Here is a 24,977-nt window from a genome sequence, read left to right as displayed (position 1 = left end):
ATCAGTACTTTGTTCCTTTTCATGACCAAATGCTATTCCATTATATTGCTCTACCACATTTTGTTTATTCATTCAACAATTGATGGACATTTGGGTTTCAACTTTGAGGCTATTATGAATAACACTATCTGGACATTTGTGCATGTGTTTTTGTGTGGACATATTTTCAGTAGAATTAGATTTGGATATATACCAAAGAATAGAATTATTGGGTTGTATAGTATGTTAGCTTTCTGTGGCTGCTATCATTACCACAAATTGAGGATCTTAAAAAAAACAGAAATTTATTCTGGAGGACAGAGTCCAAAATCAAGGTGTCAGCAGAGCTGTGCTCCCTCCAGAGGCTCTTGGGGAGAATCTTGTTTCACCTCTGGCAGTTTCTGGCAGATGTTCCTTGGCTTGTGGCTACATAACTCCATTCTCTACCTCTACCTTCACATGGCTTCCTCTAATTCTCTGTCTTCTCCTCTCTTAAAAGGATACATCACTAGATTGGGCCTACCCAGGTAATTCAGGATGATTTCACCTCAAGGTCCTTAACTTAAAATCTGCAGTGATCCTTTTCCCAAATAAGTTCACATTCACAGGTTCCAGGTATTAGAATGTGAACATACTTTCTTGAGGCCACCATTCAACTCATTATATATATATATATATATATATATATATATATATATATATTTTTTTTTTTTTTTTTTTTTTTTTTTTTTTAAGAAATAAAAGCTTACTGAATATACCACAAGAGAGCAGCAGACAGGACAGCAGAGCAGATGCTGTCTGCTCAACTCGCTATTTGTATTTTTTTACTTGTACATTTCATTTGTATTACTCTAATGACTAATGATGTTGAACATCTTTAGACCAGGAGCTTACTGGTCATGATGTAAAAAAAAGCTTGTGAGGGCTTCTGGCTGGCTCAGTCAGTAGAGCGTGTGACTCTTGATCTCGGGGTATAGGTTCCAGCCCCACATTGGATGTAGAGATTACTTAAAAATAAAACCTTAAAAAAAGAAAAGAAAGCTTATAGAAGAGAAACCTAAGAGATAGCCTAAAAGGAAAGAGAAGTGGGAAGGAGATATTCAGGGCATAAAGGAGGATGTTGAGAGAGGTTCATGGTGCATGCTGCATATTTGGGCACTAGTATACCATCTGGTTTACCTGGATTGCAGGGTTTGGGGAGGAAAATAAAAGCTTCATTCTGTTGTAGAGCAGACACCATCTCTTTTATACAGCACAATGCCTAACACATAGGAGGCACTCAGTAAACACTTGTGAATGACACTGAATTCACTTTACTGGAAGAGAGTGACTTGGTGAAGACTCACTCCAAGTAAATGCAGTGTAAAGTCTAAATAATCATACTGCTTCTATCAGACATTAAAACAAACAGGCATAGATAAAAGTACAAAATGATTTCATCTTTATAACATTCTGGGAAATCTTGGGAGGGCCAGCCTCCTATTTCCACCAGCAAAATTAAGCGGAAGGCTAAGGCAATTACCTTGAGATTCTTGCCAAACAAGAGGGAAAATCCAGCTCTGCTTTTATCTTGGTTTTGCTACAGGAAACTATGCAAATTGCCCAAGAATGGAATGATTGAATGTGGGTTAAAACCACAATAAATTGTTCATTAACATTTGAGATTGATCCAGATGGTTAAAGGATTTAAAGTGTTTTATTTGGATTCTTATTGAGATCAATGCTTTGACTTACTTTAAAATTTGAAAGAATGTTTTGCAATTTTCTCAAAACAAGATCTCTTAAATTGTTTTTCTCCCCTCTGTAGAAAGATTTTGTTTGTCTGGAAAACTGTATTTAGTAAGTAAATAATTAGTTTTCTCATGAGACAACCGGTGTTGATGTTGCCAACCCAAAACAAAGTTGTTAGCCTATACAGCCTCATCTCACATAAATTAACAATTCCTTCGGCTGATCTGTTCTGAAATAATGATATTAGTTTTCAATTCCCTATTGCAGCCTTTAACACCACTCCCTCAATACATAACCAAATACATCTTTTATTATCATGAATGGGATCTATGTTGTTTTAATTCTTTGTAAAAATTTTTCTAAAGATACATCTATTCATTTTAGAGAAAAAGAGAGTGCTTGCACACAAGCCAGTTGTGGGGAGGAGCAGAAGGAGAGAAGATAGAGAATCCCAAGCAGATGCCCCCCCTAAGTGTGGAGCTGGATGTGGGGCTTTATCCCAGGACCCCAAGATCATGACCTGAGCTGAAATCAGGAGTCGGAGGATTGACCAATTGAGCCACTGAGGCACCCATTTAATTTTTAAGTTTTAAATTTCTTTTTTTGAGAGAGAATGAGAATGCGCAAGCAGGGGTGGGGTGTGAGGAGAAGGTGGTGGGAGAGGGAGAAGGGGAGCAAAAATCTTAACTAGGCTCCATGCCCAGTGTGGAGCCCAACTTGGGGCTCTGGATCTTTAACCCCAAGATCATGACCTGAGCTGAAATCAAAAGTTGGGTTCTTAACTGACTGAGCCACCCAGGTACCCTTATGTTGTTTAAATCTTTAAGAAATTAATTCAATATTTTCTTATTGCTAATTTTGTATTCATTTGACAATGTAGATATTTTTACTAAATTCCAATGCTCAGCCTTCACATACAAATGAGTAGTTGGGCGTGTTTCAATTTGCTCTGCCACAGTCAGGTTGGAAGAAGCTTGAGGTTTCTGTATTTTTTTTAATCAAGATGTGGCTCAGCCATCACCCACAGGTGCTGGCTGCATCTCCAGTCTCAGGAGAGCCAGCACCTGTCTCCTCCCTTGGGACCATCCAGGAATATTGGAACAGCTGAGCTGGCTCAGCAGCTTAGAGCACAGACCTCTGGTCTTTAGACTATGATGCTGCTTGTTGCAAATTGACCTAAACCTATGAAGTTATTTCTCATTGTCAGATAGATAATGAGAATCCAACTCTGACCAGAGGTGGGAGCCATACGTAACCTCCCACCAACCTTGCTACTAGGTACATCTACTGCAATAAAAACAGGTCTGAGAAGAAATTCTGCATGCATATGACACTTGCAAGCAAGCAGGCAAAAAAGAATGGCCATACTTGCAAGCTCCAGGAAAGCCCAGCCACCGTTCCTTGCAAGGAAGCTTTGCTAGCAACACATGTAGTATCATCCATTGGTAGGGTTGGCCAGCCTTCCGACTGGCTGACAGAACTTTTTTGTGCTGTGCAAAAAAGGGATTTCTGGGTCTTTGAAGTCACTCTAAAGAATACTGGGCTCTGGGCTCACCAGATTCTCAGATCTCTTTTATTTAAGAGCAGGAATGCCTGTATGGGAAAGTTCTAGTTAGTACATATATCCCGAACATCCCCTATGCTAATATTGTAGACCTTCCAGTGTCAGTTCAGGTGAGCAGGACTGACATGCTCTTAGTAGCCACCTCTGGAATAAGGACTCTAGATTAGGATCTTGCAATGTGTACTAAGCACTCCCAGAGTGTGGATTACTGATTTCTTCTAAGGTTAACCACCCTTGAGATGCATATTAAAAGCAATCCCTATACCCTTGTTTGTTTCCCTGTCCTTATTGGATTTTTTTTTAAGTGACAGCCAATATAACCTCCTCTGCTCCCAGTTCTTCCTGGACTCTGGCTCAAGGTCTCCAACTTGAGGGCCTCCCTTGATGACAAGCATGGGGACAGAGTTCTCTGTCAAGACATCCAGGCTGTGGGACTGCATGGCTACTTCTCCATCCCCAGACAGGTCCCACCACCCCAAGATTCTAGGTGTGATGGGCACAGGCCCCGGACATCCTGGGTCCCAGCATACCTGTCTCCCCAGTCTCTCTTGGAAGGACCATCTTGTGGGTAGGGACCCAAGAGCCCACACCTTTCCCAACACTGCCCCTGTGCAGGGCACTTTGGAGGTCCAGAGCAGCCTGGAGAACTTTTTTTTTTTAACTTTTAGCATATTAAAAAAAAGAAAAGCTATGCCAAAACAGGGTACAGAACAGGGTCACTTTAGGAATGTTTACAGGTGACAAATAACTTTTAACAAATGCAAACACCACTGTAACCTCATCCAGGAATAATGTCTGAATTTTAATTTACAGATTCAATGAACATGAGGCCTTGGGCAATGGGCCCCGTGACAGGCCCACCCTCTGGCCTGGACTTTGGAAACCAAAGGCCTCTTAACTGTCCCCTAGCCCAGGTGAAGCTCAAATCCCCAGATCCACGGTTCTTGATCCCATCTCAAGCAAAGGGGGGAAACACTTCTACTGAGAGACCCAGTTAATTTATGCAGCAGGTTGTCCTGCCTCACAGGAGTGGCCCTCTCCTGCCACCATCAGAGAACTCCTGACTTCCAACTTCTTTTCCATTTGCCCCAGCGATGGATTGGAGGCTACGCTAGCCACATGCTTTTTCCTGATTTTTTTTTTTTTTTGACTTGTAAGAGCTGGACCTAGGAGAGGTCCTAGGATCAGTGTTGCAGGGCCCTCAGGATCAGTGGCATGTAATTTGAGAAATTGTGGAAGTTGGTGGGTGGCTGGCTTCTTAGTTGAATCACAGAATGAAATGGAGTTGTGAAAATTCATTAATGAAAGACAACATGGTTCATAGTGGAGGTGGGAGGCTAGCAGGGAGAGCTGTCATGCCCCATCACTCCTCTGTGATTACAGACCCAATAGGAAGAGATGTTACTTGCAAGTCCATATGTTAGGTATTGCTTGACTATCCTAGCAGGAAGAAGGAAAGTTTTCCTTCTTCCCCAGCAACAGCCCAGCCAATGAGGGACGGTCACAACTAAGCCCCTATACTTCAAACTCCCAGTTTACTCCAATGGACTTTGTGTTTATAATACTGCCCGCCCCCCCATAAAAGACCATTCCTCTCCCTTGGTCTGGGGACTGGTCTATGATTTTTTTAGTATCCTACTTGTTCTGGTTTACAATTCTCTGCTAGTCCTGAATAAACTCACTTTTGCTGGCAAGATAACTGGAAGTTTTATTGTTGAGGTTAGCAGAGCTCAACAAAAAGGCACACATGGTAACTGGTCAGGATTGGAGATGATAGGTACATAAGTAGGATACATGCCTGGGGACTGAGGCTCTGGTAAATGCCCTAATCTAGGCAGAAGTCACTTGAGTATACTTTGTTATCCTTTACAGGGTGTTCTTTTCAGGGCGCCTGGCTGGCCCAGTTGGTAGACCATGCAACTCTTGATCTCAGGGTCATGAGTTCAAGCCCCACACTGGGGGAGCCTACTTTTAAGAAATTGTAAATAGTGTTGTGTTCATTGTTCTTTAAATGGTGTATAGTGCATTTCAAATCTTTTAAAAAGTTAAACAAGTTCTATCTCCTCAAATCCCTTTAGAAACAAGAGGAGGTATAAATAAATGAAGTGAATATGCAGATAGATAAAACAATGTTTTCTCTGAGTGTTTCTTTCTCTTGTAGAATCTGGTCAATATTTCCAACGGAGACATACATGTGCATATCTTACCCCCTCAAACCAAATACTTTCAGATCAAGTATGTGAAAAAGGTAAGCATGTCCAGTTGCCTCTTCTCTGTGTTGTTCTTTGTTGAGTTGTGGCTTTCTGTGTGGTGGATCTACTTGGGAAGAGGGGAGCATGTAGTGTGCTGCATCCACAGCCCTGCTGTGTGCCCTGAACCCACTTGTCTTCTAGGAACACTGCCTTGTCCCCGGCTTGTCCCTCACAATCACCATTACATTTTCTCCAGATGAGTGGCGATACTATTATGACTGTATTCGGGTTCACTGTCAGGTAAGTTTTCTTAAAATTGTTTTTTGGGGGGTTAAGGGAGGGGGAGGATGTCAAAACTTATATCCTGAGGGAAGAACAAAGAGGAATGGAATGAGAACTTTGTGTAGTTTTTCTCTGGTTTCTCGCCCAGTGCATGGGTTCCTTGGGCAGCCAGTGTGAGTGGCATAGAGGGTCCTTGTCCAGTGACATGGGTTCCAGGTACAAAAGCCACCAAGAACAAGGACAGAGCCATGAGATATCATTTGCTTCAGGTTTTCTGTCTGCCCTGGCCCAGAAACCTTATTTATCATGTAGTGCTAGGAGTTGAGAAAGTCTTTTTCAAAGAGCTTAAATAAACTCCTTTAAGTGCTAGGCTACCAAATTAGCAACACCCCCGAATTGTGATGATAAACTCTAGGGACTAGATGGTGTCATGTAAGAATATCCTCAGAAGCAATTCTGGGGTCTGCAGGGAGATAGGAGCCTGTGTGGCCTGACCCCAGATGGCTGTGCCATGTGAGTCCCTATGAGACTTTTCTAGGTTGCCCAGTTCATCCTGTGGCCTCCAGCCAGAGCCAGCTCTGCATGCTGTCAATCCCTTTCTCCAGACAATACCCCCTACGCTTCCCTTTGCTCTCCTAGGTCCAGCTCTTACAAGTCAAGAAGCCTTAAGATGAACTAAACTTAAATTTTTAGAACTAAAGTAGAAGATTATCTTTTAGTAACCAATGAGTTTCAGTCTTTAAAAGGAAAATTAAAAAGCTAAACTAAAAGCAAAATTAGATGGGACAACTAACAGCTCAATATCCATCTTTTTATATCTTGAGAGACAGTTGAGCATCTGCCTTTGGCTCAGAGCATGATCCTGGAGTCCCAGGATCGAATCCTACATAGGGCTTTCTGCTTCTCCCTCTGTCTATGTCTCTGCCTCTCTCTCTGTATCTCTCATGAATAAATAAATAAAATCTTTTAAAAAAATAAAAAAATAAAAACAAAATTAGAGTACGCTTTCAGAAGGAGTATTTGTACCAAGAAGATGAATCTCAGGGACAAGTATGGTACAGAGTGCCAGGGCACATCTCCTGCTACTCAATGGTAATGCTAATCATACCTATCTGCACTTACACAGTGCTCTTAACTCTTTCAGGCCATCATCTGCTTCAATTCCTAAGAATACCTTTCAAGTGAAGGCAGAAATATTCCCATTTTGCAAAGGAAGAAACAAGGCTGGAGAGGTCTTGTTCAAGGTCATATATTAACCAGGACAGCCAGCAGCCCTCTGTACCCAATGTCAGTTCCTTGTTGACCAACGGGTGTTGTCTGGATCAGCTAACTCTGTGATGGTTTCTATGTCTCAGGCTACTAAAAATTGTGTTTGCTTATAATTTTCTCAAATAGAAGCAGGTAGATTACTGTCTTTGTATCTACATGAAGGCATCATTATCTTTAGCTTTCCTGGGTAATAATGAATACTGCTTGGAGGAAACGTACTTAAAATTTCCTACACTTGGTTTATAGCTAGGAAAGCTCGGTATTTCTAATGTTATAAGTAAGCACTCAGGTTTCTTCAGGAAATAGTTTTTAGTGATAGAAAACAACATAAGAAATAAAGTATCTACAAGTTCATCTTTGAAAATTATAGCCTCCAGTATGGTAAACTTCACCTTCTTTTCCCCCATTAATTTTAGGGAGATGAGACTCTGCTTATTCCCATCCATGCCTATCCTGTTGCCAACACACTGGACTTTCCCTCATTTATAAATCTATCCAACGTTCTCCTTGGTGAAAGGTGAGTTACAAACATGAACTACCAAAATGTCATAGGTCATGAAAAGTTAAGAGACATGCATATCGAAACTTAGATTTGTATTTTTCCTAATGCCAGGTTATGCTTGTGGCTGAGTTAGACTGGACTTATAGTTGAAAAGGCAAGACAAAAACAAAAGCCCTATCTAAATAGAAAGGGAATACACTGGGCCATATAACCAAGAGGTGTATCTTCAGGCATGGCTGGATCTAAGAGTTTAAATCAGCTTGCAGGAACCTCTCTTCATTTCTTGGTTCTGCTTCTCTCTGTGCAGTCACCTTTCACAAAAGACTCCCCTATCAGGGGTAAGAAAGCTGCCAGAAGTTTCAAATACTATTGGCAATGGGGGTGGTAGGGGCTAAAGGGGTTGGGGGTGTTCAAGCAGAAGTCCCAGGATTAAGTCTTATTAGACTAACTTGGATCACATGCCCGTTCATTAACCAATCTCTGTTTTGAATGAGAAAGCAGAGAGGATAGAAAGTCATTATTCAAGCGAAATCTCAGATTCCTCACCTCTGTCTTATTGGAAAAATAGTTAAAGATTCCAATTGTAATTTAAGATATGTCTTGGGAAAAAAAAAAGGTATGTCTTGGGTTTGTTTTTTCAGTAAATATTTATTAAATACCTACTACCTGTCTCTCGAGATCTAAAAAGATGGATATTGAACTGTTAGATAAAGATATATAATGACCATGCCAGTTGTTAATACTTCTATACTGGTTGGGAAATATATAATGTCCTGAGCTCTCCTCCCTCCATAAATAAATAATACCTACAAAAAGATATCTAATCATCTGTAAGGTTTGAATGGTAATAATATAATGAACACTGGCTTTAAGACATAAAACATGACCAGTAACTTTGCAGCTTCTACTCAGAATTTTGTGATAATCATGTCTTTGATTTAATAGTTTCGACACATACCTAAGCAGCTCTAAATAACACATTGTTTCACATTGCCAGTGTGTGTTCTTTATATAAATGGAACCATACTGTATGTAAGTTCTTCTGTAAGTTGCTTTTTTTAATTCAACATTGTGGTTTTGTGATTTCACCGTGTTAACTCACCACTACTGGGGTGTCCACTGAATGGATTGACTATAGTTTTTTTTTTATCTGCTTTAGTTCAAATGAACCTATGGGTTGTTAACACTTTTTTTTTTTTTTTTGGCCATGACCAGCACAGTGGTTATATATTCCTGTTTGTGGTCTGGGGCACGTATTCTAGATTTTCTCCAGTGTATACATCCAGAAGTGGAATTGTAGGTCTAGCACAAGTTCCGTGTTACTGTGTAATGCCAAATTGTTTTTCATAATGGTTGTACCCATTCACAGGCCCACCTTCAGTGCATGAGAATTCCTGATTTCCTGCATCACTGCCAACAATGGGTATTATCAACTTTGACATTTTCACTGACATATATTCTTGGCCTCTTGCTCTCCCATTCCTCTATTTATTTTCCCCTGACATTTTCTGCCAGAACTCTATCCTACTGTTTTCTCCCTCTCCCTCCTCAACCTTCCCGTCTTCACCCAGGCCTGTTAGTACTAAGTGGTCTGCAAAGGTGAATCCCTCCTGGCAGGACCCACTCACTCTATGTGTTTTGAGGCCAAACATAGCTGTTTCCTTTAAATGAGCGAACATAGCAACTTTTACAAAAACCCAAGTGGAAGGAAACAAATAGCTTCCTAGTTCATGATTCCTTCCTTCCTCCCTCCATTCCTTCTTCCTTCCTTCTTTTCTTTCTCACCTCCACAAATTTCACATTATGTTTTGTTTGGGTAATAAAGTAGGCTTAGGAGTTGAGTACAATGATCTAATAAGCTGGTGGAAACGATGTGGCTTGTAATGCAAACATTAGTCTTCGTTATTAATACATAAATCTACCAACTTCCCTAGAAACTTCTCCCAAACTATTCTGAACATAATGCCCTTCATTTATAATCGAATGAAAATCTCAGCCAAACAGTTTATTAAACTAAGTTATTGTATATAGTAGTATGAGATTTTTAAAAATCCTTCAAAAGATAAGCATGCTCCTCTTTTCCTATAAACATTCTGGCAGCAGGCAATGTCTTCCCAAGACTTAATGCACTTTACTTAATGGCTTTTTACCAACTGTTAACCATCCAAACTGTCCTCTGCTGCATTCACTCTTAAAATGTTGGGTAGCAGGATGGAAGGAAAGCATTTGAAAGGGCTTTCACCTGAAATGTTCTCAGTTCTTTGTGGGCTACTTTGAAGGCTGAAGGTATCACCTGAGTTGGTTCCTTATTCAGTATTCACTCACTCTTCAGAGGTTTACTGAATGCTAGTATGTGCCAGGCACCACATTAGGTATTGAGTATGCAGAGATGCTTGAGAGCTGATACCATGACTAAGCAGACAATACTAACATCTAATGTGGTGTATTCAGAGGAAGGACACCTAACCCAGTGCAGTGGGAAGTGAGTCGGGGGCAGTCAGGATGGAGGAGCTCAGACACGACTTCCTAGAGGAGAACATGTCTGAGCTGAGTTTTTGAAGGACAACCAGAAATCAGCCAGCAGAAGAAGGGAACAGAATAGGAGAAAAGAAGGGTGTTCCAGGCAGGACTAGCTTGCACAAAGTCAGAGGTGTGAAATGGCACAGCACATTTAGGCCTGTCCAAAACATTCGTGCAACTGGATTTGAGTTGCAAGATCCATGGCAGGGGAAGCAGGACATCTTAGATGTCCCCTCATCAGTACTCCATCTGGTTTCATCTAGCAGGGCAGGGGCTGAGCAAGAAGGGCCTCATAGGCTTTGGTGGGAAATTTTAGATTTTTACTACTGAAATATTTAAGCATGGTCAGATCCACTTTTCAGAAACCTCACTCTGGTGACTGGGCCCATGCAGGGAATTGAGGGGGCTTGGCCAGGACCATCCCCACCCCCCTACTCCCCCAGGACACCTGGGACAGTTTAAACATAGCCATTAGTTGCAAATATGTATATATGTAGCAGGAGGGTCTCAGGCCAGTTTTCTTTTTTTTTTTTTTTTAATTTTTTTTTTATTTATTTATGATAGTCACAGAGAGAGAGAGAGAGAGAGAGAGGCAGAGACACAGGCAGAGGGAGAAGCAGGCTCCATGCACCGGGAGCCCAACGTGGGATTCGATCCAGGGTCTCCAGGATCGCGCCCTGGGCCAAAGGCAGGCGCCAAACCGCTGCGCCACCCAGGGATCCCTCAGGCCAGTTTTCTTAGAAACAAGGATTCCTTGCATATGACATATTAAGGTGTTACCTACAAATGAGTGAAGGATAGGGATGGGGGTTGCCCAGATCCCAGCCAAGGGTATTTCACTGGTGAAAGGTCAAGCAACAGCAGTTCCAGAGCTGGGTGATGAGTACACCAGCTGGGGAAGGAGTGTGCCAACAGCATCTACTAGAAACCTACAGTAAGCAAACTGGTCCTTGACTTAGATGTCCCCTCATCAGTACTCCATCTGGTTTCATCTAGCTCTGAAGCCGTACTTCTGACTGATGGTGTGGATTCCATAACCAGTTAAGCTGATATGAGCTGTACCAGGTGACAATCTCCTGGTGGACTGTGCTGTAACTGGGTAGTGCACCAGGTTAGCTGTCTCCGGGTTGCCTTCCCTCCCCAGGACAGGACAGGGCCTAGGGAGGAGGTTTCTCTACATGGCACAGCAAGAGGCAGGTCGCGGGAGTGGTCTCACCACACATAAGCAATAATATGAGATCATTGTCTGTAGAAAAAAAAATTTTTTTTTTAGGATTTTATTTATGCATTCATGAGAGACACACAGAGAGAGGCAGAGACAAAAGCAGAGGGAGAAGAAGGCTCCATGCTGGGAGCCCGATGTGGGACTCAATCCCAGGACCCCAAAATCACAACCCGAGCCAAAGACAGATGCTCAACTGCTGAGCCACCAAGTGCCCCTGCAAAAAAAATTTAAAGACAACAAAACCTTCTAGTAATCGGTCTGCTTTTGAATATCACCATGCACCAACAACTCTAAATATTACCGGTGATGAAATACTCCTCCCTAAAGGGCAGACTTGCTCCCAGCCACCGCCCAGACACACGGGAAGAAGCAATCACCTCATTTGTGATCTCTGGTCTCCCTGAGGCCTCATTTTTGTTCTTATCACAGTGTTTCCACGCCCCCCTCCAGGGGGCCCATTAGACCATCTCCAGCGGTACTGAATGCAGTGGGCTCCTGTTCTTCCTGTGCCTCAGCATGAGGCCCTACCCCCTGTGCCCATGAACACCCCCAACATGGCTCCATTCATTTCTGCAGGGGCTGCTTGTGAGATCAGATTGTGGGGGGTGGACGTGGGCAGAAGTAGATGCATTGCCCATGCTGTGCCCTACACTTGTCCCAGCTGCCTGGCGGCTTCTGTGTCCCATCTCACCCATTTTTCCTCCCCACCCCACCCCACCCTGGGGCAAATCCAGTGAGCAGCTCCTTCTGCTTTGTTACTCTCACCCATGCATCACCATGTCTTTCAGAGATGGGACCCCTGGCTGCTTGCCATCTGGCTTCTGGCTGTTCCTGTTCCCATCATAGCTGTTCAGCCTTAGCCTTTCCATTTGTACCTCCTCATGGGAAACCTAAAGCCCAGCATGGTTTTCTAGGGAAGTTTTAGATTGTTGGAAGACAAGGAAGAAGTGGTCAACCAAATAAGTAACCTTAAAAAAATCAGAGTACGTTCCTAGTAGGGGCGCCTGCATGGCTCAGTTGATTCAGCATCTGACTCTTGATTTTGGCTCAGGTTATGATCTCAGGGTCATGAGATTGAGCCCCACTTTGGGTTCCGTGCTCAACATGGAATCTGCTTGAGATTCTCTCTCTCCTTCTACCCCTCCCCTACACTTGTGCACACTCTCTCTTTTCCTTTCTCTCTAAAATAAATAAATCTTTTTTAAAAAGAGTACCTACCTGTAGAATTGCTCTGAGGATTAAACAGGTTAAAATAGAACATATCAATAGTTAACAATATTTGAAAAATTTTAATACATAATAGTAGTAAAAACAGCACTTAGCATGTAGCTACTGATTTGTGGTAGCTATCACCATCATCATCACCAAAGAGATTTTTCCCTAAGTAACACACAAGTGAGACCCAGACAGGTTGGCTCACACTTCAGCAAAGGTAGACAATATATAGAGAAATTGCAATGAGAAGCTTGGAATGGGAAGGCCAGTGGCCAAGTTGAAGGTAAGCTTCCAACACTGAGTGATGGGGCTGATAGCCGAGGGGCAAGCTCCAGAACAGCCAGTCAAGGACTGTGCTCCAGCTGAGGAGAGCAGCCAGCCCACTAGCAGGTCCTCAGAGGGGCAGGGCAGGGAGGAGAGTGTGGCTGCAAGTCCAGGAGGAGGTTCTCTTTTTCTTGGCCTTTATACTTAAAAAAAAAAAAAAAAAAAAAAGTTTTACTGAGATACAAATCACATATCATAAAATTCACTAATTTAACATGTCCAGCTCAGTGGTTTTTAGTATAGGCAGCCGTCACCACAATCAATTTTTAGAACATTTCATTACCCCAAAAGGAAACGCATTACCCATTTCTCATTCCTCCTTCAAACTTCCTAGTCCCAAGCAAACTCTAATTTACTTTCTATCTCTATAAACTTGCCTGTCCTGGACCTTCATACAAGTGGAAGCATACATTAGAAGAGCTTTTGTGACTGACCCCTTTCACTTAGCATAATGTTCTAGGTTCATGTAACTTACAGCCTCTATCAGTACTTCATCCTTTTTATTGCTATTTAAAAAATATTTTATTTATTTATTTATTCATGAGAGACAGAACGAGAGAGAGGCAGAGACATGGGCAGAGGGAGAAGCAGGCTCCATGCAGGAAGCCTGATGTGGGACTTGATCCCAGGACTCCAGGATCACGCCCTGAGCCAAAGGCAGACAGACGCACAACCGCTGAGCCACCCAGGCGTCCCTTTTTTATTGCCATTTAATATTCCAATCTGTGCATATACCACACTTTTGGCTACTTTGAATAATACCACTGTAAACATTTGTGTGTATGTTTTTATTTGGAGATATGTGTTCATTTGTGTTGGGTATATACCTAGAAGTAGAACCACTAGGTTATAGGAGAACTCTACGTGTAACATTTTGAGGAACTGCCAAACCACTTTACAAAGTAACTGCATGCTTCAATTTCTACCAGCAATGTATGAGTTCCAATGGCACTTATATTTGTAAACGTTAGAGGAAAGCAACCATGTCTATAACTAAAGAAAAATTACTGTGCGTTATGGGAAAAGACAAAGGTTATAGGAAAACAAATCTAACAGAAGATAGATTCAGAGAATGTGCTTTCTCCTTGCATGCCGAACCCATTCAGACAAAACTTCCAGAAGTTATAGGATCTGCATTTAATACACCAAGTCTGCTTTCTTACTTTGATGTTGCTTTGGGGAGAGGCAGCCATGGTCTGGGTAGTGCCTCTTAGAGGACTGAATAGCCTTCCTTTCCTACAAGATCATGAAGTAGACTTGTATACATTCATCAACTACATTTTCATTGGCTGGATTGGTTGTAAATTTTCCTTGCTAAAAGTAAATTCCACATGGACATTTGCCAGCTACCTATAAACAACCATGGTGGCTTAAGATCTGGCAAAATGTATTTTGACAGCTTCTGTAAATAACAAAGAGTTGCATTCCAGTTTCTGTCCAACATCTCTAAACTAAACACTGTAGAGTGCAGAAGACTTTTGGCTCTCTTTCCCTTTTGTAGGTTGAAATTCTGCTTTATAAGTAGTCTAACCACCATGGCTGATTAAATTTCATAATCACTTCATATCTATACTGCAGATAAAATACAATTTTCTCCTTCCTTTTTTTTTTTTAAATTTTCTCCTTCCTATAGATGCAAGTAAGTAAGAACATGCTTCTATTAGGTGCTGAAATTTGGTATCTTTTCAAAAAGATTTGTATAGATTCATCAAGCCCTGTAGTGTCCCTAGCAGTGTCTACCTGGTACCAAATAACTGGTCAAAATCTATAACAAACACAGTCAGTTGACCAGTTCTCTCCATGGGGCATCAACTGATCTTCCTCGCACCAAAGCTGACTATTAACCTGTTTGTTAATTAGTGTGCTATAGACAAGCTTACATGAAAGTCACGTGGGTCCTCTCCTGGATTCCCTGTCATTTCCCCATTTTCCACTCTGGACCTGGTTGGTGCCATGGGTCAGGCAGTCCTATGGCTCCAAAGCACATGGTACTGTGAGTTCATCTCAGGGCTACAGATGCTGTGTAAACCACAGGGTCACATTAACAATACTGGCAGAGCAGGTTCTTGGCTACACCATTCCCAAGTCAGAATGTTTTTATCTCTGGAACTTCTATATTATAAGTTTAAGAACTTACCAAAGGATGTTTTTCCTTAGGCAGCGAACTTCATGGCTCATTTCAGAAAATGTGGTAGTCAAGGTCAGGATAAGATGTCTAAATGAAACCTAGTTCTCTCACTCGCCTAGAATTGAAAGCATGTGGATCACAAGAGGATGTATATCCTCAAACTAGCACTGGGAGGGAAGGGTCGACAGTGAGGGTGATGGACATAGACAGCTACCAGGTCCCGTTTTGAACTGTGCCAGTAAAGAGCCTCTGTGTGAAGGGCCCATGAACCAGCTCTAACTGGGTTAGAATGAAGGGGTCAGAATGACTACAACATCAATATTCAGAAGGATTTTATGAAGCCCTTCCTACTCAAAGAGAGTAAGTTCACATTTTTTGACTCATCCAGGGAAACACACTCCTTACACTAGGGACTCATTTCTTATGTCCCTAAGCCAAAGTTGACTTGAAGGAGCAGCAGCAATTTATGGAAATATTCTGACAATGGTGACTTGAGGTCATTGACACACTTGTGCTTTATTCCAGTTCCTACTTGAGTTTATTGAGCAATAGTGAACTTATATTTCCAAATTGCTTCAAAATTGGTATTCAGAGAAAAAAAATCACTGTCACTTACCAATAGCCTGAATTTCTCCTATATGAAAAATTCTACTATATTTTATAGTTAAAATTGCTTTGATTTAATAACCCTTTGCTGACCTACTATCTTGACCCAGCCTCTTTTAGTGAATTTTAGCAGGAAAAGAAAATTATCCCCTATACCATAGGGGTTTATGTTAATAATGAAAGGGCATAAATGTATCCCCCTTTCATTCAGCAGAAGTGACTGCCAACTTGAGACGGTCAACAAAGGGAACTTTCCATGGAAGGCCTGAATTATGTCTTTTTAAAGTTTTTCTTACAAAATGTTGAATTCTAAATTTTTGGCTCCTGGGAAAAGTGATGGAAAGGATAGAAAACTGAAAATGGGGTAGGCAATACTGACCTTTATTAAAGCCCGCCTAGGAGACTATAATACTCTGCTTTTCTCCCTTTGATTTTGTACAAATCTGATTTGGAAAATTACTCACTTGGTTTGCATGGGGTTAAGGGACAGAGTGACACCAATGTTTGGCCAGCATCTTGAGCAAATGAGTGTGTGTATCAGTGACAGTAATTAAAGGTGGGGTATTTCTGTTGCTGAGGGTCCTCTAGGCTTTGTATACGTTCTTGGAATGATTCCTTCAATTCCATAGCACATATATTTGTGATTTATGTGAAACTACCAAGCTGGTGTCATGGACTAAGCTGTAAGAACTTTAAAATGTTCTACATTTTAAATTCTACAACAAATATTCAGGGTCAGTTCCTAATTCTGATATTTAAGAATACAACATGAGGGTACACCTGGATGGCTCAGTGGTTGAGCGTCTCCCTTCAGCTCAGGTCATGATCCTGGAGTCCTGGGGTCAAGTCCCTCATCAGGCTCCCCACAGGGAACTTGCTTCTCCCTCTGCCTATGTCTCTGCCTCTCTCTGTGTGTCTCTCATGAATATATAAATAAAATCTTTAAAAAAAAAAAAAACAAAACACGAGGAGTTTCCATATCTACCCAAAGCACATTTGTGGAAGAAGCAAAGACAAACATGGGATTGTTTTCAATGCTAGAGAGACGCTCTTAAGGGGAAAGTGTTTTCTGGGCACCCCTTGTCCTTGTTTGGTTTATGCAGCTGTCAAATCTCATACCAAACACTGAGCAGCCACATCTGGTCACCACTGCTTCTGTGCTCCACAGGTTTGTGATACCTGCATACACATAGGTGCTTTTAACATGGTTTCTAGAGGGGCACCTGGATGACATACTCAGTTAAGCATCTCAGTTTTTTGTTGTTATTGTCATTTTTTTTCCATCTGACTCAGTTTTTGCTCAGGTCCTGAACTCGGGGTCGTAAGATCAAGGCCCCAGTTGAGTTCCATGCTCAGTGGGGAGTCTGCTTGGATATTCTTTCCCTCTCCCTCTGTCCCTTCCCACATGTTCACTCTCCCTCAAATACATAAATCAATCAATCAATCAATCAATCAATCTCAAACAAATAAATAAAATTTAAAAACAAAACAGAATACAGTTTCTAGAATGTGATTACCTAATGCTTGTAAGAATACTTAAGGGTAACTAGCAACCAGTCAACTGAATTGCCTCTTTTTTCTTAAATAGGCCCCATCTTTCTCACAAAAAATCCTTATATACTATCATTTCAAGACCAAACTTATTTGCACCTAAGTTTCTTTGCTTTAAAAATTCATCTCTGACTCCTCTTCCAAGTGAGCTTTTTGTTCTAATAATTGCTGATGGGTAAGCCGCAAGACCATAAGCCAGCAGCTGGGTGCCCTGCCGACTGTGTCAGGCCCAACGTTGTAAGTCACAGAGCTCTGAGGGGGTATGTTTTGAAGGCAGTCAGCATGCGGTTTCTTGTGCCCTCTATTCTAAATGAAGAAAAGGCCTAACAGTAGTCTTTAGTGTATCTTTTTATCTTCTCTGAATAAATGCTATATTTTTCTCAATAAAAGAAGAAATCAGCCTGCAGGAGGCTTTTCATCTCCCTTCACATCACAGCTCAGTTGCTTCCTTTCCCTTGAGTTTGACTTCCTTCCTGATGCCAGATGCCCCTGTGTTCTGTGGTCTCGGCCAGGGGCCCTGCACTGACTCAGAGGAGCCACCCCTGATTTTTGCTCCTTACCCCATCTTATTCCACATTATCTGCAACTCCAGTGAGTTGTAATGGCTGTTTTCTCTAGTATTTATTATTTATATGAATACTTTAACTTTTTAGTGAAGTTAATGTTTAACTCTTAAAAGCTATTTTATGTTGTATGAAACCACTTATATGAGGTACTTGGAGTTGTCAAATTCAAAGATAGAAAATAGAAGAGATGGCAATTGCCGGGGACTGGGGAGTGGGGCAAGGGGCAGTTAGTGTTTACTGGGGACAGAGTTTCAGTTTTGTATGATGAAAAGAGCTCTGGAGAAGGATGGAAGTGATAGTTGTACAACAATGCAAATGTGCTAAACTGTATACCTAAAAATAGTTAAAATGGTAAACTTTAGGTTATAGATGTTTTACCATATATTTTTTAAAGATTTTATTTGTTTATTCATGAGAGTCAGAGAGAGAGGCAGAGGGAGAAGCAGGCTCCCTGCTGAGCTGGACCCCAATGCAGGACTTGATCCCAGGATCAAGTCCTGAGGTGAAGGCAGGTGCTTAACCGAATGAGCCACCCAGGTGCCCTGTTTTATCATATTTTGCTAAAGTGTGTGTGTGTGTGTGTGTGTGTTAAAGTATGAATAAGGCATAGATTATCTCTGCAAAAAGTGGATAACACGTCATGGCCACCTCTAACTTTTTCTGAAGTCAGTTCTATTACAGCCCCTAGAGAAATGCCTTAGCTTCTTTTACCAAAAATGCAGAAGTGACCTCATTTAATTCTGGTTGCTCCTTAGGAGCAGTTTTCCTAAACTACAGAGGCGTGAGTAAAGGCAGGGAGTGGGGGGGGGGGGCGGGGGGGTTTACCAACAGGGAGGACTAAGTAAGTAGGTCAAGGAAAGAGTTGAACCAAAGGCAAGAAAAGAGCGCAAAGCCCAGGTCAGCAAGAGAAAGACATCAAACCTCCCTGATTCTCCACCTTCTTGCTCTTTGCCTCCCATATTGGCCTAGGCATAGGCTCAAATGAGGGTGATGTTCATTCTCCAGGTGTAAAAAATAATTAAATGCCTGCTACTTGAATATTTCTTTATGTTTGTCTTTATTTGACTCTATCATTAAGTATCATGGGCCCACTCTGCTTCTGGTTTGAGGCTCCAATCCCGGTGAGATTAATTGTGTCTTTGAAAATAAGATAAGCAGCACATGAAAGTTCATAAGAACATAAATTATCTTCGATAAAAGGGCATACTTTGAAATTTGAAACATAATTTACCCTCAGCTCTTTATATCTTTTCAAATCGTTGCCTATTTGGGAGGGTGGGGGGATGGGTCTGGTTCATCAGGCAACTAATCACTTTATCTGATTTCTTTCTGGTTTTGGATTGTATTCTGGGTACAACAATTGACATCTAAAACTTCAAGGAAAATAACTAGCCAGTCCTCAAATTTCTTCCTTTGGCTCTATATTGCATACAGTGCTTGAGAGGAGGTTGTAACATTTGAGAAGAGGTCTTGGGATTTTCTAGGCTTTTCTTGCTGACAGGATAATTAAAGGAAACACCTTCTAAAAATCTCAATAAATAAAGCACAGAGGGCTCAGTTTCATAGAGAATGTCAATAGAGAAGAGGACTACAGTGCAAACAATGGTATGTCATTAGCTATTCCTTGATATTAGAGCCCACAGATAGGTAATGTAGCATAGCAATGAACATCTCAGGTTCTGTGGTCCTTCGTTTAATTTATACTCATCTCTTATGAAGTGCGTGCCTTTGGACTAGCTATAGGTCAGCTCATTTGTCCATAAAATGAGCGTAGTAATCGTACTTAGCAAGTTGTTAGGAGAGTTAATCAAAATACGAGTATAGTGATTGTTATGTATAAGGGCTAATACAAAAAAAAAAAAAAAAAAAAACCTTAAAATTGCCAAATTAAGACCGTAATCAGAAATGAGGGTAATCATTCACTAAAGAAGAAACGAGAAAGAGGGAATGCCATTTGTGTCTATTTTCCATTGCTTTGTAATGAACCACCCTAGAAGTAGTGATTTATTTTTTAAGATTTTATTTATTTGACAGAGAGAGAGCACAAGCAGGGGAACAGCAGGCAGAGGGAGAAGGAGAAGCAGGCTCCCCCCTGAGCAGGGAGCCTGATGTGGGGCTTGATCCCAGGCTTCTGGGATCATGGCCTGAGCTGAAGTCAGATGCCTAACTGACTAAGCCACCCAGGCACCCTAGAAGTAGTGGCTTAAAAGAACAACAATCACTTGCTTTGCTTGTGGGTATACAATGTGGGCAAGGCTCAGTGGAGAAGATCATCACTCCATGTGGAGTCAGTTGGGGCTGCTCACCTGGGGGCTGAGAGTTCCACTTTGCAAGATGCTCTACTCACATGCTGGGTACTCAGCTGGGCTGAGGGCTGGGAGCCTTGGTTCTCTCCACAGGTGCTTGAACTTTCTTACAACATGGTCAGTGTGTTGCAGAGTGAGTATCTCAAGAGCAGCTAGAGGTACCTGTTTCTTAGGCTTGGTCTCAGGAAAGCAGTACAGCATCACTTCCATGGCATTCTGGCAATTAAGTAGTCATAGAGCCCAGATTTCAGGCAAGAAGGCCTAGGATCCCCCTGTCAATGGAAGGAGTTTGGAAAGAGTTTATAGAGTTGTTTTAAAGCTGCCACAGTGTATGATCCCAAAGCTTGCCCAGATCTGATTTTTTCATGAGTCTCCTGTACATCTCCAAGGGAAGGAATGTGACATCAATACATCGTTACCACACATGTCTTTTGATATATTCAGGATCCTTCATCAATGAGTAGTTGACAAAGAAAAAGTCTTACAAAATTGACAAGCAATAGTCAATGTTATAGTTTAAATTCTCCATACGTCTTTGTAGGGATGCCTTTCTTTATCTTGAGGATGTTACCCTCAGATTTTATACAGGCATCATAGCTAATGGTTAATTTATTGTGCCATCTGAGTCCAAAATCTTATCATAAGTTAGCATTTGTCATGCTGTTGCCAGTTAACCTTCGTTCTTCAAAAAGAAGTTAAATCCTATGTATGGCAAGGTGCTTATTCCACTTTCTGCATACTGAGATTTTGGAATTAGGGAGAAAATTTGATTTTATGTTGTCTACAAATTCACAAGATCATTCCTTCTCTCAAAAAAAGCCTTGATTACTTCCTCAATAAATACAATGTTAAATTTTAGGGTAAATGATGAAAATAACATCAGACTAAGGTAAAAATGAATGTTATATAATTAACTGGAAATCAGTGTGATGGTTGGCCCTTTATTAGTACTTATTTAGAGAAGGAAGAAGGAAGAAATTTGAATTTATATTGTTATTTTGAAATATCCAATTTCCATAAGGAAAATGTACACTCTCCTCTTTTAATAGGCACACAACTTGTATGTAATTATGATGTAAGTCTAGTATTTAAAAGGTTTGGGTTGGAAAGCATCAGGTTTGCTCATTCAGTGGAATCTGCAGCTCTTGATCTCAGGATTGCATGTTCGAGCCCCACATTGGGTGTAGAGATTTTAAAAATATTTAAAAAAATAAATGTGATGTAATGAGCAATGGGTGTTATATAAGACTAATAAATCACTGAACTCTATCTACCTCCTGAAACTAATAATACACTCTATATTAATTAATTGAGTTTAAATTTTAAAGATAGTAAAAAAATAAGTGGTTTGTGTTGAATTTTATTCAAAATAGGGAATAATTCTTTTATAGAACTTGGCATTTTTTTTAAAGATTTTATTTATTCATTCATGAGAGACACAGAGAGAGAGGCAGAGACACAGGCAGAGGGAGAAGCAGGCTCCATGCAGGGAGCCCGATGTGGGACTCGATCCTGGATCTCCAGGATCAGGCCTTGGGCTGAAGGCGGCGCCAAACCGCTCAGGCACCAGAGCTGCCCAGAACTTGGTATATTTTTATACATCATTTAAAAGTACTTTATATGTAGCCTTAGCATAACTGATAAAATGTTTAAATGATAAGGTAACGGGGATAAAAATTGTGGTTAACTTCAAAAGTACCTGCTTATATCTGCTTTGATATTTTAACTGGCTGCTTCCTCAAAGTTAGGAGAACTCAGGGTCCTGTTTGTGCCTGAGGAACCATAGGCATAAGATATATGTATTTATTCATGTTTCTTCAGTGTGGATCAGTTTTAATGGTATTTAGGATGCGTATTTAGTTTAGAATTTCTTTTTTATAATATTATTTATTTATTTATTCATGAGAGACACAGGAGAGAGGCAGAGACATAGGCAGAGGGAGAAGCAGGCTCCCTGTAGGCAACCTGATGTGGGACTCAATCCCAAGACCCCGGGATCATGCCCTGAGCCAAAGGCAGATGCTCAACCACTAAGCCACCCAGGCGTTCCTAGTTTAGAATTTCTAAGTCCTCTTAGATTCTAACAGGATCCTGGTTTTTTCAAATATGAAAATTTTCTAATCAAACCATATATTTGTCAAAATTCCTTGTGACCCAAATTCATCTAGACTGTGCTAGATTTATGATTATGGTGATCATCTATGCTTATTCAACTTCCATAATATGAGCTGCAGTAATGAAAGCAAATCTGTGTTATTTACATTGCCATGTCTCATTCTGAATCAGATTACTTGGAATTCTGTGCCCTTAAGGAATTGTTTGTTTTTCCAGACTAGTTAATGCATCAGGAACTTGGCTTCATGTAATCATCACTAAACAAACACCTTGACACCTTTTCTATGGGAATTATCAGAGCTCAAATTAGTTTAAAATTGGGGATATATAAAAAGTCCAGTAGTCTTTTTTTGTTTTAGTTCAGGAAAATGCAAATATTCAGCTCTTAGCAAAAACATTCTTGAGTAGCTGGCTTTACCCCCATGGGCAGCTCTGAGTAGATCACTGGGGTTACCAACCCAAGCGCTATCTGGCTCTGGTGGCTATGAGAGTTACTGGCCTGATCTTCAGAGATCATGTCTGAGCAGTTTAGACTTCACATTGACCACTGCCCAAGACTCACTTCTTGGCGGGCATCTGTAACTTGTACTGTTAGTTTTATCTCCCCAGTGCTGTGGCATAGCTGATGTTCAGTGGGGCCCGAGAGTCTATTAGGGTAAATTGGCTTGAAAATGTAATGACCTTCATTCATTAATTCTGTGTTTCAGAATTAGGAAGCATCTCATAGAGTTAAAATGGACTAGGTACTTATAGAGAGCCTGACTGAGCACAGGATTTATGAGCTTGGTTAAAAAGCCTATGGAGGGCTCATCTCACTGTTGGCTGAAGAGATTACTCTATATAATGACCCTTATCTTGAATTTATATCACTGGATATAATTGACAAAATTAATATCTAAAATTTACAAATTAATAAGAAAACAGAACAAGTTCACAGAAAAATAGGTAAAGGATCTGTACAGGTAATTGATAAAGGAGAGAACCCAAATGGATCCATATGAATAGAAGTTCAACCTCAGAAAAATGAATATGAAAATAAAATGAGATACCATTTCACCCTCATTGGGTCAGTAGAAGTTAAAATGTCTGAAAATCCTGTGTTAGTTAGCAACAAGCACTCTCGTAGGCTGCTAATAGACGTATACATCGGTAAAAGGGCTTTGGAGAGCATTTGGGCCATATCTAGTAAAACTGATCATTTTACTTTACTAATACCCAGCAATTCCATTTCTCGGGTACACCTAGGGTAGCTCTGGTACAGAGCCATAAGGAGTCACACACAAGAATGGCCATTGCAATAGTGGAAAAGTCCAATCTAAATGCCCTTCAGCAAGAGTAGGTAAGTAATGGGATCCCTGGGTGGTGCAGCGGTTTGGTGCCTGCCTTTGGCCCAGGGCGTGATCCTGGAGACCCGGGATCGAATCCCACGTCGGGCTCCCGGTGCATGGAGCCTGCTTCTCCCTCTGCCTATGTCTCTGCCTCTCTCTGTGTGTGTGTGTGTGTGTGACTATCATAAATAAATTAAAAAAATAAAATATTTAAACAAAAAAAGAGTAGGTAAGTAAGAATGATATAGTCATGGAATAGAATACTCTTCACTAGTAAAATGAATGAACAATACTTCATGTGTCGTAGATAAAAATTGATTATTGTGGATAAATCTCAGAAAGATAGCATTAAGCAGCATTAGCAAGTTTTAGAGCGATATTGTTGAAAACAAATAATACAATATTATGTATTTTGTGAGTACCTACATATGTTGTGGTGTTATAAAATGCATGGGCATGAGACATCCTTTCCCCTACCCTTGGGGAAGGATGAAGTAGAAGATGGGGAGAGGTGTACAGGGAGTTTCAAGTGTTCTGTAATGTTTTATTTCTTTAAAAATAAAACACTGGGGGCACCTGGGTGGCTCAATTGGTTAAGCCTCTGACAGGCTCAGGTCATGATCTCAGGGTTCTGAGATCAAGCCCCATGTCCAGCTGCCTGCTTAGCAGAGAATCTGCTTCTTCTTCTCCCTCTACCCCTCCCCTCTGTTTATTCTCTTTCTCTCTTTTTCTCTCTTTCTCAAAAAAAAAAAAAAAAAAAACCTTAAAAATAAAACACTGATTTGCTCAAAGCAGAAGATTCAAGAGCTTGGCAGTGAGTAAAGGGATCTCTATTACATTATTCTCTATATTTTTCTTTACATTTGGAATAGTCCATAAATTTTTTAAAGATAATGAATTTAAAGCCAAATAAAAATGTTCTTGGCATAATTTTTAAAACCACATCTGAACTATACCGTATCCCCAGAATTACTACTGAAAAAGAGTTATTTTACTTTGCTCCAACAAATATTCATTGAGTACTTGGCCTGTGCAGGACTCTGGAATTTTGTTGAGGTTATGCTGGAGAAGCAAGTAGGCTCAGCTCTGTCTTCATAGGACTTAGACTCTCCTACTAGACAGGTAGGTAAGGAAGTGTGTCCTGACAGGAGAAGTTTCCAGGTAGACTAGGTCGGGATGGGCACCACCCAGAAGGCAGCATGCTAGCTGGCCTGGCAGCTCTGCTGAACCTAATCACAGTCACGTTCTTCCACATGGACTGGAAAATGAGAGGGAGAAGGGCATTTGGCAGGAAGGCTTTCATCAAAATGTTAAGAGGTAGGGACCAACCATGGGCAGGAGGGCAAGATGGACTGCAGGGGCACAGGAGTTATGAGGTAGATAAGGGAGGAGGCAGAAGGAAAGGCAGGGATGGAGGGCAGGGCTGAGTCTGTTAGGGGAGGAGTTCAGTGCCCAGCTGCTGAAAGGAGTTCTGGTCACCTGTCCCAGCTCTGCATCTGTGGGATGCCAAGTGACAACTAGAGAACTCAGCTTCTCCATACCTCACTCATCCTGCAAACTCTGGCCCCCTAGAT

The 24,977-nt window shown here is 41.2% G+C and overlaps 1 protein-coding gene across 9 annotated transcripts in view; it reads left to right on the top strand.

Moving 5' to 3' along the window:
- CFAP221 (cilia and flagella associated protein 221) overlaps positions 1-24,977 on the top strand; it is a 100,149-nt gene that overhangs the window by 6,477 nt on the left and 68,695 nt on the right. For 7 of the 9 annotated variants that reach the window (XR_013359079.1, XM_077861387.1, XM_077861389.1 and 4 more), the window contains exons 4-7: positions 5,436-5,522; positions 5,668-5,766; positions 6,760-6,840; positions 7,434-7,534. Coding sequence is in view for 8 of the 9 variants with exons in the window: in XM_077861387.1 (XP_077717513.1) it covers positions 5,436-5,522; positions 5,668-5,766; positions 6,760-6,840; positions 7,434-7,534 (368 nt within the window). In the remaining variant the exon portion in view is untranslated. Of the gene's footprint in view, positions 1-2,122; positions 2,278-5,435; positions 5,523-5,667; positions 5,767-6,759; positions 6,841-7,433; positions 7,535-24,977 lie in introns of those variants that run through there. The other 2 variants (XM_077861394.1, XM_077861393.1) reach the window with 2 other exon arrangements.

The sequence above is a fragment of the Canis aureus genome, chromosome 20 (genome assembly GCF_053574225.1).
Source record: "Canis aureus isolate CA01 chromosome 20, VMU_Caureus_v.1.0, whole genome shotgun sequence".
NCBI lineage: Eukaryota > Metazoa > Chordata > Mammalia > Carnivora > Canidae > Canis > Canis aureus.
Note: the sequence above shows the minus strand (reverse complement) of the source record. Positions and strands in the feature narration are given on the sequence as shown.